The 18,346-nt window shown below is 44.2% G+C and overlaps 1 protein-coding gene and 1 pseudogene across 6 annotated transcripts in view; one reads left to right on the forward strand and one right to left on the reverse strand.

Moving 5' to 3' along the window:
* Positions 1 to 3,372, reverse strand: part of Snx16 (sorting nexin 16) — a 29,017-nt gene extending 25,645 nt beyond the window's left edge. The window contains exons 1-3 of one of the 6 annotated variants that reach the window (XM_048420000.3): positions 3,191 to 3,372; positions 2,190 to 2,301; positions 839 to 1,311 (exon numbers count right to left, since the gene is read on the reverse strand). In XM_048420000.3, the coding sequence (XP_048275957.3) occupies positions 839 to 1,213 (375 nt within the window). In that variant the 5' untranslated portion in view covers positions 1,214 to 1,311; positions 2,190 to 2,301; positions 3,191 to 3,372. Of the gene's footprint in view, positions 1 to 838; positions 1,312 to 2,189; positions 2,307 to 2,613; positions 2,766 to 2,986; positions 3,137 to 3,190 lie in introns of those variants that run through there. The other 5 variants (XM_048419997.3, XM_087897267.1, XM_087897266.1 and 2 more) reach the window with 5 other exon arrangements.
* A 12,467-nt stretch (positions 3,373 to 15,839) lies between these two features.
* On the forward strand, positions 15,840 to 17,791 carry LOC125391365 (SH2B adapter protein 1 pseudogene; annotated as a pseudogene).
* The last annotated feature ends 555 nt before the right edge of the window (positions 17,792 to 18,346 follow it).

The following is an 18,346-nucleotide window of genomic DNA, read 5'->3' on the forward strand; positions in this document are numbered from 1 at the left end:
CATAAGAGAGTATGCAAACAGCTAAAGAGGATGTTTGTTGGGTGTTTTTTTTGGGGGGGGGGGTGTGGGTGGAGGTTCAAGACTGGTATAGCCCTGGTCGTCTTGGAACTCCCTCTGTAAACCAGGCTGGCCTTGAACTTATAGATCCATCTGCAATCTCCAAAGGCATGTGCCTCCACTTTAGCTAGGTAAGAAAACTCACATCCTATATAAACTGGAATATACAAATTAAGAAGGAAGAAAAAGGTGACACACTAGTTAGGTGTGGAAGGAGTGCAATGACCCCTACAGAGCCCAGCTCACCACTATCTTTCATGGCTGGGCCTCTGAACTAGCACTTTACTCCTAAGCGTACTGCAAATGGCAATGTGTACTTGTGCTTCCCAACTGATCAACACTAATATCACAGCAGTAGTGCCTGGAAGAACCTAAAAAACAATATACCAACAATAAAAACGAGCTACCTAAACTTATGCAAGATTCAGGGTGACTCTTACAAGCATAATGCTGAAACAACACTGGATCCTAAAGAGTATATGCTCAACAGCCACATTATGTCAAGGACAAAAAGGGGCAAAATTAACTGAGACTACGAGAAAAGCAGCAGGTGAGTGGGTACTGACTGTCAGGGAGCATGAGGTGCTCTAAGTATGCAAGCCATGTTCTTTTTCTTTATCTATGTGCTAGTTACCGAGATATGTCTGCTGGTAAAATAAGAATTTACAATAGCAGTGGGTAAAAGTCACACAATTTTACGGTCAAGAATTTGAAGAATGGGACTGCCTAATGAGCATGCACTTAAGGACTTGTCACTGTGTGCAGCAGAAGCGACACTTACAGTAAACTTGGCTCGCTCTTCCATAACTTCATAACCCAGAATGGTCGGTGTAGAAGGCCTCTCTTCCCAGTTCACTGAGTCAGCGTGCTGCTCCTCAGTGTCTCTGGGTCTAGCAGAGTATTCAATGGATGAATCTACGCCTGTAAATTTGGTCCTGATGAGAGGACTGCCACAGACTGATGATGTACTATCCATCCGATCCTGAACATTCGTCTGCTTGAAATTCCCCACATTCGGGTCGTCTAGGTGCCCTCTGGAAGAGTTCGAGCTTGTGGAGCCACTACCGAAAGAAGAACTCCTTTGATTTCTGCTGGCTGTAAAACCAGAAGCTGAGTTTCCTATTGGCATGGGAACTGGGACATAAGGGGTTGCCATCTTCTTTGGCCGTGGCAACAAAGCTGTCCACCTTTGACTCCAAGCCTTAAAGGACAAGCACTGTGCGGTTCATTCCTCTCTTCTTAGAAATTCACGATCTAAAATGAGACGGAAATAGTGAAGGGTTAGTGTCCTACTTAAAACATACTCCAAAAGAAAACAATTTTTTTTAATCTGTGACACTCAATTATTTTATGAAAACATACTTCTGATATCTCCCTTTAATTTGAATTACTTCTGTGGGCTCGTATTTGCAAGGTAAAGAGAACAAACTTACTCAATTTCTCTTTTTCTTAACCCTCATAATTCATGGAATTCTTTTTTTCTGCCTACTTTCATTCCTCCATTTTTGCAGTATTCATTTCAAATGGACTTAATCCTAGCACATATAGAAACACACCCTCCCAACGGAGGAAAAACAAGAGATTTTTGTCATCTGACAGTACTACAAGAACAGCATAGGGACAGAAAGGGAAACTCATTCACATTGCCTTTTTATATACCAAGGACGCAAGCATGCTAATCACAGTCAATCACAAACTTACTAGTATGGATTAAGAAGTACTCTTATTTTGGTGGAGACTTGTAAATGACTGGAAGATACTCTATCCCTCGCAAAAAATGTTTTTAATTTTTAGATGGGGTCTTGTTGGGGACTGTGGACCACCAGACCCTGAATTTCCTGTAAACAATTGTTTTCCTCTGCTCTGAAGCCTGCGGCTCTGAGCATGAGACCCTGATGGCAGGGAAGTGGGTTCTGATGGGTCTGTAGCTGAAAGAGTTGGGGTGTGGCCAGAGCCCTATATAAGCTACCCCTGAACACAATAAAGGGGCATTCTTGTTTCAAGGATGACCCATGTCCCCGTGTCTCTGTATGTTTTTAAATCTTTTAAATCTCCAGCCTAGTTCCTGGCTCGCAGACCGTACTGTAGCACGAAGAGCACACACCGGGCTTTACAGGGTCTTTCTGACTTACCAAGGAGCTGCCTGTGAACTCGCTAAGAAGCCCAGATAAACTTGAACTCCTGATCTTCTTGCTTCAGCCTCGAGTGCAGGAATACGCACCTGAACCACCAAGTCAGCAACAACTGTTCTGAAGACAACATTTTATAAAACTTAGCATCAAATAGATTTAAAAATAAATTTGACCAAGTTAATGAATTTTGATCAAAATTTAATCAGGATGTACAATCAACAAGATTAAAGGATTAAGACTTTGTTTTAGTTTCTAGATGACTAATTCTCAATCTAGGGCCCAAAAGATGTTTGTATTTTGTCAGAGTCATTTTGTACTATAAAAAGGTAATGATTTATCATGTCATCACTAAGTAACAAACTCTAAAATCTGAAGTGCTGACTGCTAGAAATGACAGCTCTGTACACAACAACAGGGGACCTACCAGCACAGCTTCATTTGCTCAACTCTACTGCCCTTGGGAAGATGCTGAAACAGGGTTTTTAACCTCGTGTGGCCAGTGAACCTTCCTTACAGTCGAATATTCAAGAACCCCCAGCTGCTGATTTCACCTCTTGAGTTCTTCCTGACGCACCCCACCACCATCAAAAAAAAAAAAAAAAGGAAAAAAAAAGAAAGGATAACTTCTCAGAGTTCTCAGCGCTTTGACATCTGCCACCTGAGGCCCCGGGCTGCCAAACACGGCCTACGCGTGCACCCGGGAATTCCACCCGCCAGAGCAGCCGAGCGGAGGGCGTGTCGCGCGCGTTCTTGGGGGCGCCTGACGTTTGTCCCCCATGAGGATGCGCCAATGCTACCTGTCTCAGGTAGACGGGAGGTGGGTGACAGCAGGCCCGGGGGACATGGCAGGGCGGTGTGGTCGGCGCGGGCCGCGACCCCTCAGTCTCCGCTCGGCGCTTCCAGCCCCCCAGGGTGACTGAAGGTCAGGGCTGACGTGGGGTCCTGCAGCGGCCCCGCACCCTCCGCCAGCCGTCGAGGCGGCAGGTGTCCTCGCGTCCTACCTCGGCGCGCTCTGCGGCCCCTGCTTTCAGGTTAAGGAAGGCGGCTCCTCTTCGACAGCGGCTGGTCGCCTCCTCCCCGGGATGACGCACGTGACCTTCACCCGAAGGCAGCTGCTCGGTGCCTATGCTTAGCCGCCCAGCCCGGTTCCCGCGAACCGGAGGGAGGGAGGATGGCCGGGGCTGCGGCTCCAGGAAGTGACGTCACAGCATGGTGCCGCCCCCGGAGGCTCGCACTAGAGTTGTTGGTCCCAGTCTCTGCAGTAGCCAGAACAAATCCAATCTCCTCCCAGGGAATCGATGGTTTGTCACAGGCTTTATTATTAAAAGCGACTTTCTGAGAAGTGGGGTTACAGTATCTGGTTTGCCAAGTAGGTGACAAAAAGACTTCATTTCCCAGGAGGCACTGCGGGTAATCTAGGTTCAGGCTCGAGCTTTGCATCATGGGACTTGTAGTTATCACTGGTTTGGGGCTAAAAGGTTATTAGTCATTTTCCATAATTAGCAGCTCTTTGATGTATGAAAACTGATTCGAAAAATAGGCAGGTAGAACATTATTTTATTGTGTATTCGTCCCGTGTAATTTAGAACTTTTCTCTGTCAAAGATTCCCGAATTTCTTAGTAATTTATCCCAAGTGATAGCAATATTGGGCTGCATAGGCCCTATAATATTTCAGTAACTATGGCTTGATGGCTATAGATCAAAGTTTACAGGACAGTTTATCAGTAGAATCGTGCAGTCTTATTTAAAGATCTTTTCATAGCCGGGCAGTGGTGGTGCACTCCTTTAATCCCAGCACTTGGGAGGCAGAGGCAGGCAGATCTTTGTGAGTTCGAGGCCAGTCTGGTCTGAAAGAGCTAGTTCCAGGACAAGTTCCAAAGCTACAGAGAAACCCTGTCTCGAAAAACCACACACACACACAAAAAGATCTTTTCATGATTCTAGGTCTTTGGAGCAATATCAAGTGAATAGAGAAAAAAAAATAAAAAGGAAAAGAAAAGGAAACATGAATGCTCTTAGGTATGATGGAGGAGAAGGTTTATTGTTGAATGTGGTTGAGCATAGGTAGAGGCAGACCCTGGACGTCTGGGAGAGGCCCGTTTGGTCATGACCAGACTTAGCTGTGCCCTGTGGGAAGAAGGCGAGGAAAAGGGAGATGGGAGAGAGGGGAACCTGGTGCAGTAACCAGGAAGCCAAAAGTACAAAAAGGAGCAAGTAATCAAAATGTCTAGATTATATAGGGAAGAACAGCCCAGTACCCTTGATTGGTGAGTTCAGGCTAGGGGGCCAAGTATGCCAGCCAGGAGTATCCTGTAAGAGACAGGAACTGCGGAATGCTGGGAGAAGCTGGTGACCAGGTCTGTTTTGATGCCGAACAGGGTGCTATTAGTCAGGTTTCCCTAGAGTCACAGAACTTACAGAGAGTCTTTATAGACACACACACACACACACACACACTCACACACACACACAAACACACACTCACACACACACACAAACACACACACACACACATAAATATACAGGTGTATGTCCAACAATATTCTCAAGATACTCATCTTTCTTCACATTGTGTGTGTGTGTGTGTGTGTGTGTGTGTGTGTGTGTGAAGTTACTGGAATGACTTACAGGCTTCAGTCCAACAATGGCTAGTTATTAATGGAAAGTCCCAGAATTTAGTAGTGGCTCAGTTCCATGAGGCTGTACTTCTGGGATCTCAAGGAAGGAATGGATGTGGTGATGTTGGTGAGGGCAGGTAGGTGAAGAACACAGTCTCCCTTCTTCCATTGTCCTTACATAGGCTTCCAACAGAAGGTGTGGCCCAGATTAAAGGTGTGCCTTCCAGTCTCAAGGGCTGGATTAAGGGCATGTGTCATCCAGATGTAGTCAAGCTGACAGCCAAGAGTAGCTATTGCAGCAGGCACTTCCACTGTTTGTGCCAGGGCTTAAATCTAACACCAAGAAGGGGCAAACTGATAGTAATAATTCCAAAATGATTATAAGATTTTTGACATAATTGTAGTTTTTACTGGAGAAATACTACTCTTTAAGTATGAATGAAATAGATTATTTAAAAATAGGAAGGTAGTTTTCAGGATGAAATTGGAAGTTTTGTCTGAGAGTAATGTCATTGAATAAGGGAAAGGATAAAAGCAAAGCAAAGAAAAATGAACCTTGGAATATTTTCCTCAGTAAGGACAGGTCTACAGGGGCCGAAGAAATCAAAACTTTCAAGAAATAAGAGTGTACAGGTGCCATCATGTGAACAAGGATGATCATCTTGATAAGGTCGTTGGACTTGTCCAACAGTAATTTTTTTTCCAGATTATTGAATGGGGCATATTGGATCATGCACATGTGTACACATGCAAACACACACACACACACACACACACACAAACACATACCCCACATGTTTTCTGGCATAGATAAATGCCTAGATTTAATATCAAGAAATAGCTAAATGGCATTAGTAACTAAGGAAGGGAATCTTGTGTGTAGTCAAGATAACAGTTACTACGTGATCATCGGCTACATGTACTGGCCAGCTCCTACTTACAGAACTTTCAGTTTCCATCCTGGATGCTTTTATACAGTCGACAATTGAACTGAATTGTTTTAATAACTTGCAGAATAAGATACTTTTTTCTGAATTTTCCTTCATATATGCAAGTCCAGTTCAAGGGCATTTGAGCTCAGCCAGCATCTTGTTTAACAAGACGCAAAACTCTTCTCAGCCTGCAGTGGGGTCGGAGGGAAGGAGAGGAAAAACCACAGCAGAAAAGAGACACTTGAAATGGAAATGTATCTTTTGAAGTGATGTATTAGTTAACCAGGTTTCCCCCTTCCCAGAAATTTCTCTGTTTTCTGTACCGTTGGCTTCTCCAGTGGCTTGGTTTAAATTCCCATTAATACACATTGTTATTAAACATTTTTTTCCAGTAGAATATTTGATCTAACTTGTGTCCAATAGGGGCTCTTTCCAAAGAACTGAAATGGAGGTGGGGTTGAGGAAAGCCATAAGGTTGACATCACAAGAACTGATTTGAAAGGAGTATCTGTGGTGGGAAGTCTCTCCAAGTCTCACTGCCAATTTCTCTAAAATCTGTCACTTCCTTTCCCCTTCTTGACTTTTCCTTGAACTCTCTGAAATAACCCAATGGGTTTTTTCAGTATGTTAGCTTTTTGCCGAAATCTTGTCAAAGTTAGTTCTTTCGTGTAAAACCCAAAATGCAAGTAAGACAGGCAAACAGAAAATGAATAGTAGATGCTGATAAAAGTGTTACAAATATTTAAATTGACTCAAGAGATGGCTCAGTGATAAAGCCCTTGCTGGACAAGTGTGAGAACCAGAGTTCAGATCCCCAGTACCACATAAACAACCAGGAGTGTGCGTGCATATTTCAGTCCACTTCTGGGTGGTGAAACCGGGGTAGGGGGAATCTCTGGAGCAAACAGGTCTCCTGGACTAGCTGAATTAGTTTCAGTTTCAGTGACAGATCATGCCTCAGTAAGCAGAAAGAACAAACAAGGATGAAGTATAATACATTCCTGATCTGCATACACATGTACAAGCATATTCATGTGCCCATACATGTGCGAACACACATGCAAACATACAAATCACACACAAACATATACAGATAATAATTTGAATGCAAGGTTAGAAAATAAGTTGAGACACTTCATAACGGAACATTATTAGTGCATACGTTCGATTCCTCTATACAGCAAGCTGATGTTTATAATGTAGGTAAACAAGTCCTCAGTAATTTACACCTAAAAAGTTCCATGAAACAAACCCTATTAAGTTTTTTTAAAAATAAATTTCCTGGTTCTTGCTTGTTCTCCATGGGTGGCATCCCTGTAACCTTGCTATTTAGAATTTGTATTCTGCTGCTCTCACTTTTCACTGTTGGGACACTGTGAGTCTAGACAAAGAACCACGGAGCGCCGGGAGGTCAGTAAAGCAGCAGCATGGTCCATGACACCCGAATCTAGCCCCGCGAACCTGTAACCTCTCCAACTTCTTGCATTCACAGCGAGAGTCATTTGATACCCATAATGGCACAGAGATGATCTTGGCCATGGGTTATTTTTCATGCTGTGTGTAAACCCTACAGGGAACATATTAAAGTGATACAAAGTTTTTTTCAAACTCAGATTAATAATCTTAGCACGAGCATTATCTGTGAAGAAAGGCCTCTGACTGAGAAGGATCCTGGCCACCTGAGCTCAGACGCCACCGGAGTCACATTTCCTCCTTCTCTCCAGTGCAGCTACGCTCAATCCTAGGTGTCTCTGACTTTCCAGTGGTTAGTGGCTGCTACATTTTCAACTACGATCTGGCACTTGGGAGTGTCCATGGATTTTATGTGTGAGGAATGTCTGCATTGGACCTTTTGGGGTTAGCAGAAGTTGTTGAAGGAGGGAGGGTGGTGTCTCTACTCACAGTGAAAGGGAGAGGATCAGCACCCAGTGTTGAGGGAGGGTTAGGAACAGCCTGAGAGAACTGAAAGATGTTTCACCGTGTCACTGGACATAGAGATGTGCTTCTGATTGTCCTCAGACTACCTCAAATGTGATCATATCACCAATGCCTTCCTGCTCACCCTAGATGGAATTCAGGAAGCCACCTTCTATTACCCTATTGTCCTTGGTCCATGAGTGCAGACTGACACTATATTATATTATAAGTTCTTTGTTCAGCCTTGGGGACTGGATTGAGTGTGAGATATCTATCTGCCCACAGAACCTGAACACCAGATAAGCCATTTTCCCCATGATTACATTCTTTAATACCTGGCCTGTTTTAAACATTCACAGTTTCACAACATCATTACAGATATTTGTACTTTTTGGCTCTAATTTGCAAAATAAAATTCACATACTTTTCAAAGACCTATGAGCTCTGTCATGAAGTTTATACTATCCGAGAAAAATCAGCCAGTTATTCAATCCACCAATCAGCTACTTATTGGAAACCTGTCATAGGAAATGCATCTCACAGGCCAGCTGTACCAACTGTTTGTCACTCTGAGTTCTCATCTTTTTGTTCTTATATGAGTTCCTGATGCTTTGGCTCCTGGTTTTCAGAATTATGATCAAGTCCTGACTGGAGTACCTGTGAGGCTTGATTATAATTCTAAATTCTCTTTAGGTCTCCATAAGACTATTAGCGCTCCCAACCAACAGGAAGTAGCCTGGAAAACTGTGCCTACATTCCCCAAAAATGGACTATGGACATTTCCCTTTGTTTAAAAAAAAGAGGGGGAAGTGGTGTGGGACAGTGGTCTGTATTCTGTCAATTATATTTTAAATAAACACTGATTGGCCAGCTGTCAGGCAGGAAGTATAGATGGGACAACCAGACAGGAAGTAGAGGTGGGTCAATGAGAACAGAAGAATTCTGGGAAGAAGGAAGTTCCTTCTGCAGTTGTGAGCCTGCCACAAAAGAAGCAAGATGTGACTGCCTTGCTGAAAAAGGTGCCGAGCCATGTGGCTAACATAGATAAGAATAATGGGCTAATATAAGTTATTAGAGTTAATAAGAAGCCTGAGCTAATGTGCCAATCAGTTTATAGTTAGTGTAGCCCTCTGTGTGATTTCTTTGGGACTTAATGATTGCAGGAACAAGTCAGCACAAGGACCGGGTGGGGCAGAAAACCTCAGTCAACACTTTTCAGAGACCTATGAGCTCCATCATGAAGTTTATATTACCCAAGAAAAATCAGTCAGTTATTCAATCAATCAATCAGCTACTTATTGGAAACCTGTCATAGGAAATGCACCTCACAGGCCAGCTGTACCAACCATTTGTCACTCTGAGCTCTCATCTTTTTCTTCTTATATGAGTTCCTGATGCTTTGGCCCCTGTTTTTCCTGTGTCCTGCACCCTATTTAAGGGTCAGAGCCTTAGTTCAGTCACTTTACACCAGTGCCCACATTTCTTTTGACAAAGCCCTGTGTGGCTTTACTCCATCTCATTCAGAAGGCATTATCTCTGTGTCAGCCTCTTGGACCAGACTCTGAACACCTCAAGGACAAGATAGTGGATTTTCTCCTCCATTGATTGACAGAACCTCCAGTTAAGTTCTGTAGGACTAAGCTGAACAAATAAATAAATGTAAAGAGGCAAAATGAAATTGATATATTTTCTTTTCTTCTGGTTAGGGATTGTAACACACACACCTTTTCAGTGGAATTTTGTTTTGAAGAAACATATGGAAGCTATAAGAATAACATCAGAGCAGTTTTGGTTAAGAAGAATAGGTACTTTAGTTACTGTGTCAAGGGGAATGAGTACTGTCAGTTACTGTGTCAAGGGGAATGAGTATTGTCAGTTACTGTGTCAAGGGGAATGAGTACTGTCAGTTACTGTGTCAAGGGGAATGAGTACTGTCAGTTACTGTGTCAAGGGGAATGAGTACTGTCAGTTACTGTGTCAAGGGGAATGAGTACTGTCAGTTACTGTGTCAAGGGGAATGAGTACTGTCAGTTACTGTGTCAAGGGGAATGAGTACTGTCAGTTACTGTGTCAAGGGGAATGAGTACTGTTAGTTACTGTGTCAAGGGGAATGAGTACTGTCAGCTACTGTGTCAAGGGGAATGAGTACTGTCAGTTACTGTGTCAAGGGGAATGAGTACTGTTAGTTACTGTGTCAAGGGGAATGAGTACTGTTAGTTACTGTGTCAAGGGGAATGAGTACTGTCAGTTACTGTGTCAAGGGGAACGAGTACTGTTAGTTACTGTGTCAAGGGGAATGAGTACTGTCAGTTACTGTGTCAAGGGGAATGAGTACTGTCAGTTACTGTGTCAAGGGGAATGAGTACTGTTAGTTACTGTGTCAAGGGGAATGAGTACTGTTAGTTACCGTGTCAAGGGGAATGAGTACTGTTAGTTACCGTGTCAAGGGGAATGAGTACTGTTAGTGACCGTGTCAAGGGGAATGAGTACTGTTAGTTACTGTGTCAAGGGGAATGAGTACTGTTAGTGACCGTGTCAAGGGGAATGAGTACTGTTAGTTACTGTGTCAAGGGGAATGAGTACTGTCAGTTACTGTGTCAAGGGGAATGAGTACTGTCAGCTACTGTGTCAAGGGGAATGAGTACTGTCAGTTACTGTGTCAAGGGGAATGAGTACTGTTAGTGACCGTGTCAAGGGGAATGAGTACTGTTAGTTACCGTGTCAAGGGGAATGAGTACTGTTAGTTACCGTGTCAAGGGGAATGAGTACTGTTAGTGACCGTGTCAAGGGGAATGAGTACTGTTAGTTACTGTGTCAAGGGGAATGAGTACTGTTAGTTACTGTGTCAAGGAGAATGAGTACTGTTAGTTACTGTGGGTAATTAATTGTAAACTACTGATTTGGGTAGGAGATCTCTACAGTTTTCTTCAGATCTGACACTCTGAGTTTATGTTACTTGTAGTTAGAACTCTACCTGAAAACAAATACCATAGTCTAGGTAGCAGCTTTAATATTCATTAAAACCCCAGGAGAGCAAAAAAAAATAAATAAATAAAAACTGGGAAGCGAACTTTTGGACTTAACCTCTTAAGCAGACCAATGAATCAGACTGTTGTACTTCTACAGCTTTGTCTTAGGTTGGCTTGAGAAATGCTCCTGCCATACGACTAAATAATGAAATCTCTAACTTCCACAGTGTCAGTATTTTCATCATCTTAGTATGTTAAACAGGCTTCCAAAAAGGGGCTTAAAAAATTCTTCCTGTTAAAAACCTAAGACTTAGAAGGGCACCCCGACTCCTGTCTGTCAACACTGTCCTTGTTGTTTATCTCCTAGGGGAGTCCGGTACCTTCCAGGGCATCTTGTGTTAGGGTCTTCTTCACCTTTTGCCATCCACTGTGGTGCACGCAGTGATCCTCCACAGAGTTATTTACTGATCATGCTTTTTGAGGGACGGAAGGATCAGTAGCTTCTACCGCAATTTCTGGAGCATTGAGGCAGTTACTTTTCAAATGTGTGAACAGGAGCAGTAATAACGTACATATGGCGAATGAATGGCTATTGGGCACCTCTACAGAGAACTGCTGCATTGGCTTCATGTAAGTAATTATTTGTGTTTTCTCTGTGTTTTTTTCTCTATTGACTTCTAGTTACTTCCACAGTCCCCATCTTTTTGCGTTATTGAGATAAAGATGACAGACTGTATCAATTTAAAGTATACAGTGTGATGATTTGTATGTATTAGGAACTACTTGCCTCAACAAAGGTAGTGAACATAACACATTAATCTCCCTAATCTCACAATAATTTCTTTGACACCATTGTTACCGTAGACGTTACCTTACAGACCTCTATGTGCATGTGTTGATGGGAACATTATTCTGAAAGGTGAGCCTGTTGGTATGTTGGCTTTCACACTTAGTTTTGTCTCCATCCTGCATTCTCAGATTCCCACGTTACTATGCTTTTCAAATCACGGCAGGAGTTGGTACAAGAACCTGACTTTCATATACTACACTGATCAGGCATTGATTGAAAATTAACTCAACTTAGTTACAGGAGTTGTGTAATTGTATAATTTACATAATATGTAGGAAAAGCTGATTTTGCCTCTCTTTCTTTCTCATGAACCATTACCTAGTTCTAACCTAATTTACCATCTCAGCCAGGCCTCTAAAATATTTGTCTCTATACTCCACTACAATTCCATTACAGTGTTTTGTCTGCATTTATGCTTGCACGCCAGAACAGGGCCCCAGATATCTTTACAGGTGATTGTGAGCCACCATGTGATTGCTGGGAACTGAACGCAGGACCTCTAAAAGAGCAATCAGTGCTCTTAACCTCTGAGCCATCTCTCCAGACCTAGACTTTTGCTTTTATCTTGACTTAAATTCTCTGGCATTTGTCTTATGGTGTTTTTTCATTTTCTTTGTTGAAAGACTGAATGAACCAAGAGAACTGGAAGGTTGGGGAAGCAGCTGACTAGGTGAAAAGTATTTCTGAAGTAAAGTGTAGGGATTGAGTTAGATTGAGAACTATCCCAGGCAGGACTGGACAAAGGTCATTTTGCAGAAATTCCTTAAATTGTGATATAATATGGCTACAATTCAAATAAAGTCTCGGAGACCTGATATTTGATGTGTGTGTATGTGATGAAGTCTTGCTAGGTAGCGCAGGCTAACCTTATACTCCATTTCCTTCTTCCTTAATTTTCTGTGTGCTGGGATTATAGGCATTGTCACTAGGCCTGAGTCTTCATCTGAGCACATCAAATAGTTCTATCAATATTTGTTGAATGCATGCCATATGCAGCATTATTGCTCTAGGCCTTGAGGAATCCACTAACAAAATATACAAGGGCCTCGTGCTCATGGAAATCATATTCTTGTGAATATGTGGGCAGGGGTAGTCAATAGATTTATAAAATAAGTTTTAAGAATTTTGCTAGACTTATACTTTTTGAAGATGGTAAAACAGAAATATAGTATAAGTGGCAGAGGCAGAGGAAGTGAAACAGTTCTCTGTTGTACTGCCAACTTTTCTGGAAAAAAAATGTCCTAAATTGTTGAGATTCCAAGCCTATAAGAGAACAGTCTTACAAAAATCTGGAGGTCAGGTCTTCAGGAAAGCAGTCCACGCATTCTGGCAGAAGAAAGGAAGCAAGCTAATTAGCAAAGCCTCTCTTTTCCTTCTGAGTGTCTTTTCCTTTCCAGGAAAGGTGACAGGTGTTTCTCTAATCACATATGTGGGCTGCACCCCCCCCCCCCAGACATGTTTGTATTCTCTCTTTGTCTCTTTCTCTCTCTCCTTCCCTCCCTCCTTCCCTCCCTCCCTCCCTCCCTCCCTCCCTCCCTCCCTCCCTCCCTTCCTTCCTTCCTTTATTTCTCTCTCTCTTTTTTTAAATTAATACCTGCTGCTTCTAAATCTTCACTTGGTTGTTAAGGAATCCTCAAAGCTTGTACATTTTCCCTTTCTAGAGTATTTTCAGCATCCCTGGGGTGTAATTCAGTGCTCCAGGGAACCTGTTCTGGTTATTGCTTCCACTGTTGTTAGATGAGCTACTGTCATCGTTTGCTGCTGGCTGAGTCATGCTTGCCTTGAGAGCTCTACAGCGGTCTTTGTCCTATCAGAATTAGATGTGCAGTGTCTCTTGACTTCAAGCCCATATGGCTGCAAGCTGAAACTCTGCCAGCAGTGGTACCTGACTCCTCTGATGAGGGATATCCATGGAGCAGTGGGCAGCTGATAATTGTCCTGAAGCGGCTTCTTTTTCTTCAGCTGGGGTAGGAAAGCATTCCACAGTGCTGAGTCAACCCTTTCAGCTTTGTTTCCCAGGGAGCTGCATGCCACGTGGGCGGCTCATGTGAAAAAGGGCTCCTAATAGCCTTGTAGTGGGCTGAACTGGATTCCCACTCTCTGAATCTCTTTGTGTCTAAGGCATTGGAGCCCTATGACTCACAAGAAGTCTGAGCACATTGCTGAACATCCCACATGCTCTTGGCTTCTCAGGCCTTATGAGTACTTTGATTATTTGAGCCGTTGAGGATGCCTGCTTCATAGGTATCTGAGAAATAGGGACTAATGCTCAGGAGTTTTGAGGTTTGCCTTAAGGATTGCTTCTGGCTATACTGTCCCAAGCATTCTAGATTTTATATGAGCTAGTTGGTATCTTTATAATGACATCATTTTTCTTAAATTGAACAGTGCTTGCCTCATAGTGATGTGAAGAAGAAAGCCAAGAGAAAGACCAAGAGAAGAGATTTATGTCCCCCCCCCCAGGGCATGTAAACAAGGGAACACAGAGGCTGATTACCTTTGAGAGTCACTTTGACGTGAAGCAGGTACCAGGGTGATAGAGGGAAGCATGCCAAAGCCTTTGGATGACAACACTGAGCCTCTTGTCAACTCTGCTGCTGAACTTGAAGTTGCCTGAGATAAGGCATTTCATAGTGATAAGCAAGTTTAATGCTGGATTTTCTGTTCATATTAGCTTTATAACAATAAATACAGAACATAACACTTAGTCCTTGCCGGAACATAAAACATTATAAGGATTTCTTTACAGTCATTCAACAAATATTTATTGAACACTAATGTATTAATGACTCTATCATTACAATAAACCTAATAAAAGTATTAGCTATGTATCTGAATGTACACACTCTTTGTCGACATATGCAGAGAAAGGTAACTATAGTTTGGTATAGAGGCCTATATATGGAGATACATATAGACATTAGTATTATTCTGGCTATAGAAACGGTTATAGGCATAGACCTAGACATAAAAATGTGCAGCTAGGACCAGGAAGATGGCTCAGTGACTTAAGCATTTGCTGGCTTCCATCCCCAGGATGGACATGGTAGAAAGAAAGATCTTCCAAACACATGCTGTGATACTCATGTAACACATGCACGTGCATGCACGCACCCTGTAATTGCAAATAAATATTTTGAAAAGCAACTTAAAAAAGAAAATGTTTATTCTAGCTCACAGTTTCAGAGTACAGTTATGTACTGAGGCAGGGGAATAGCGCAAGCACAAGCAACACTTGCAAACTCACAATGAATAAGCAAAATTGGCCAAAACAACCTGTCAGCGGCCCAAAAGCATTGCAATTAATGCAATCACAAGGCACCAGCAACGACTGCCAGTTTCAAATTCTGTGAAAGTTTAATTTCCCCAATTCCTGGAGAACTCTGACCCTTTTACAGTAAAGAGCCTTTACGTTGGAATCTCTCAGCGTTGATGCCGTTGCCTCCGTGTCTTCTCGCCCCCAGTAACGAGTTTGCAGCAACTACAAACTGGCCCCAGTGTGGATGGATCTTTTCCTTTTGTTCGCCTTTTGGGTCCTCCTCACCCTCTTTTGGGCGTTTTTCTTTCTTGCTTGCTGCCTCCACTGCTGTTCCCGTCCCAACTCTCTGTCTGGGTCTTGAGTTTGCCCCCTCTGGCTGTTTTTGGTGAGTTGATTCTATTTTCATTTTCTAGGTCTTGGTGAGGTGGAACTTTCTTTCCTATTCCTACATTTTCTTTTTATCCTGTTTGTCTTCCTAGTTAGGAACTCTCCATTGTGATTCGGTTCATTCGGTACCTTCTTCACACCCAGGAGGTAGAACTGATAAAGGACCCTTTGGTCCTTTTCGCCCGGAGACACTGTGTGAGCATATGACTGCAGCCTAACAAACCGTGGAAGTCCCTCACTATAAGCAGCACTTTCCGTCTGCGAACACTAATTTCTCTTTCACTTCCATCCTTGTCCTAGTGTGGACTCCCTTGAGGTCTGTGAGCAACTGGACAACTTTTGCCCTGGGTCACTCTCTGGGGTTGTCTGAAGGCTCTCTTGCTTTATGAGGAGTCCCGACTGCTCTTTGGAGTGTGATCTGTTGGACTTCCTCTCCTAGTCTCCTCAACTAACCTGGTTATGTGACCCCCTGTTAAAGGCCATTAGGGCAGTGGCCAGTGTCTTAATTCACGGGAAGACACTTTGGCTGTTTGACTGTGGTTGAATCCACTTTTCCTTCTGGGACTGGAACGTTCTCCTCAGAAGGAGGCCACTTCCACTAGCTTGATCCTGAAGTAGAGTGTAGAGACCGAGATGCAATGGTTGCCGCTCACTCCATGTCTTCTGGCTGCTTTCTTCTTTGCTGGCCCTCCTCACAGGCTTCTCCTGGTGCCAATCATGACTGGCGCCCCTTATATGGAGGATGAGGCCTTCCCTTTTCTGCCAGTGCTACCATCACCCTCTCCCCAAAGTTGGCAAGAGTTCTGTGAGTTCTATACGAGGGCTGGTGTCCTGGATCTTGCCAGCCATTTTCGCCTCTACCTATCCTCCCACCCAAAATATGTAGAGTCTGGAGCAGATGCTGCCTTTTCTTGCCATTTTGCTGAGATATTCCTGCAGCACTTCGAAGCTGAGGTGACCCAGGCCTTGGGCTCAGTCTCCTCAACTGTCTTGGCCCCATTGATCCCTGGTATGGATATTGCGCCACCGCATGACTTGTCCCTTGACAGCTGCAAGGTAGGCGGGCCCCTGGCTGTGTCCGGCCCATCTCTCTCTTCTGAGGACCTAGCTGGCCGCCTTCTGTCCTCAGTCTCTTTTTCTTCTACAATGTCCTCAAAGTTGAAGATCAAGACATGCTTTATCCTCCATTCAGTGGGTTGCTCAGAGATTCTGTACGAGGTGTCCTGCAGTGGCGAGAGGCCATTGGCACCTCCTCCCCAGCTGGGCCTCTGGAGACCACATCAGTCCCTCCAGTCCCAGCTGGAAACAACAACTCCAATTCCTCTGGTGGTGCTGGGGCAGTTGATTGGTAGGGAGTTGACTAGTGATGGCACACCCCCTGGGCACAGATGAGCTCACCTCTTTGAAAGACTGAGACTGAGTTGTACAGGGGGAAACTTGAAAGATGGAGCAGAAATGGTACAGAGGGAAGAGTTGCTTAGTTTAAAGGGGGCTGAAGAAGTTACCCCTGACTCAGCAGGAAGGGATCCTGGAGGAGGGGTGTCTAGGCTGACCTTAGTGGGAGGAGGCAGAAATGTTGGAGAAAGAGGAGGAGGAGGAAGTCACTTAGAGTTCTTTGTACCAACCAAGGCATCTCTGCCTCGAGGCATCGACTCAGTATTCCCTGTTCTGCTATCACTGATGTCCACACAGCCATGGTCTAGAGATGCCTGACAGGGAGAACACGTTTGTGGTTAAGGTAGAGGGCCGAAGGGAGGCAACCGATGCACTTTATGTGAAGGTCTGGGTATCTGACATCCAGGAGTGCCTAAGTCAGAGTCCTGACTCTGCCCTGCTGTCAGCCCCTATCCCGTGATCCTTCCCTGGCCTCTGGGATGACCTTCCTCACAAAGGATATCACAGACAGCCTGGAGTTGCCCTGCCTGAATCATTCAGAGAGTCTGCCTAGCCAGGATCTGCTGCTGGGACCCAGCGAGAATAATGACCACCTGTCACAGGGGGCTAATGGGGACCTTTCTGACCGGCGGTCAGCATTTTTCTCCCCTAGTTCTGCCTCCATTGTGGCTTCCTGTTTTGACTCAAAGGACCTGCTTCCCCCGAATTGCCCCCTCACATTCCCATTGAGGAACGGCTCCAGCAAGGACAGTTTAATCCCTCTCAGCCCCTTACCTTCCCCTGGATACTCCAGAACAGTCACAGGATCTTTCCTGTTCTGGGGGAGTCAGAGGACACTGAGCAGAATCAGCCCCCTCCAGATATCCTTGGTTCCATCGCATGCTCTTTCGACTCAAGGCTGCCTAGTTAGTGCTGGAAGGAGGCACTGGCTCCCACGGTATCTTCCTGGTATGTCATAGTGAGACAAGACATGATGAATATGTCCTCACTTTCAACTTCCAGGGCAAGGCCTAGCACCTGCATTTGTCACTGAATGAGGAGGGTCAGTACTGGGTCCAACATCTGTGATTCCAGTCCATTTTCGATACGCTTGCACACTTCCAAGTGCATCCCATCCCTGTAGAATCTGGAGGCTCCAGAAATATTGTCCTTGTCAGTTATGTGCTCTCCCAGTTGCAGCAGGGGCGGGAGCAGGCTAGTAGCCATGTGGGGTGTGTGAGGGCGATCAGTGCTATCCCGATTCTCCTTACTTTGAGCAGGTACTCAGACAATGAGCCATGCAGCTTCAAACCCACTACGATTGGTACTCCATGTTGAAGACCGTTCTTGACCCCTCATTTTTCCTCCAATGGCGCTCTGCTTATGATGATGCAGCAGAGACACAAGCCCACCCACACAAATTTGCAATTTGGACTTAATATTACCCTCAACGTGCTTACTGACAATAAACTGATCCTGTCTCACAATTCATGATTGGCCTACACGACTATTTCCAACAAGTGTCCGACCTAGCTTTCAAGGTCCCCCAAACTTTGTACACCCCAGCACAGTGTGGGGTATTTTCACAGTCTTGTCTAGCAGGCTGTGGAACCATTCCCTGAACTTGTGATATGTGTCACCAAGGCTGCTGAAAAGCACATCCCATATGTCTGCCAAGGATATCCTTATAAAACAGCTAACCTGGGAGGAGCTCAACACCATCACCTGTAATGTCATTGCACCTGTTAGAAATGAAAATATTCATAAGTGGGTTTTGGCTGCCTGTGATATTGACATACAGAATGGACCTATTTCTGCCATTACGGATTCCATCAATGCCTTGGTCAATG

Source organism: Myodes glareolus, chromosome 16 (assembly GCF_982192425.1).
Source record: "Myodes glareolus chromosome 16, mMyoGla1.1, whole genome shotgun sequence".
Classification (NCBI taxonomy): domain Eukaryota; kingdom Metazoa; phylum Chordata; class Mammalia; order Rodentia; family Cricetidae; genus Myodes; species Myodes glareolus.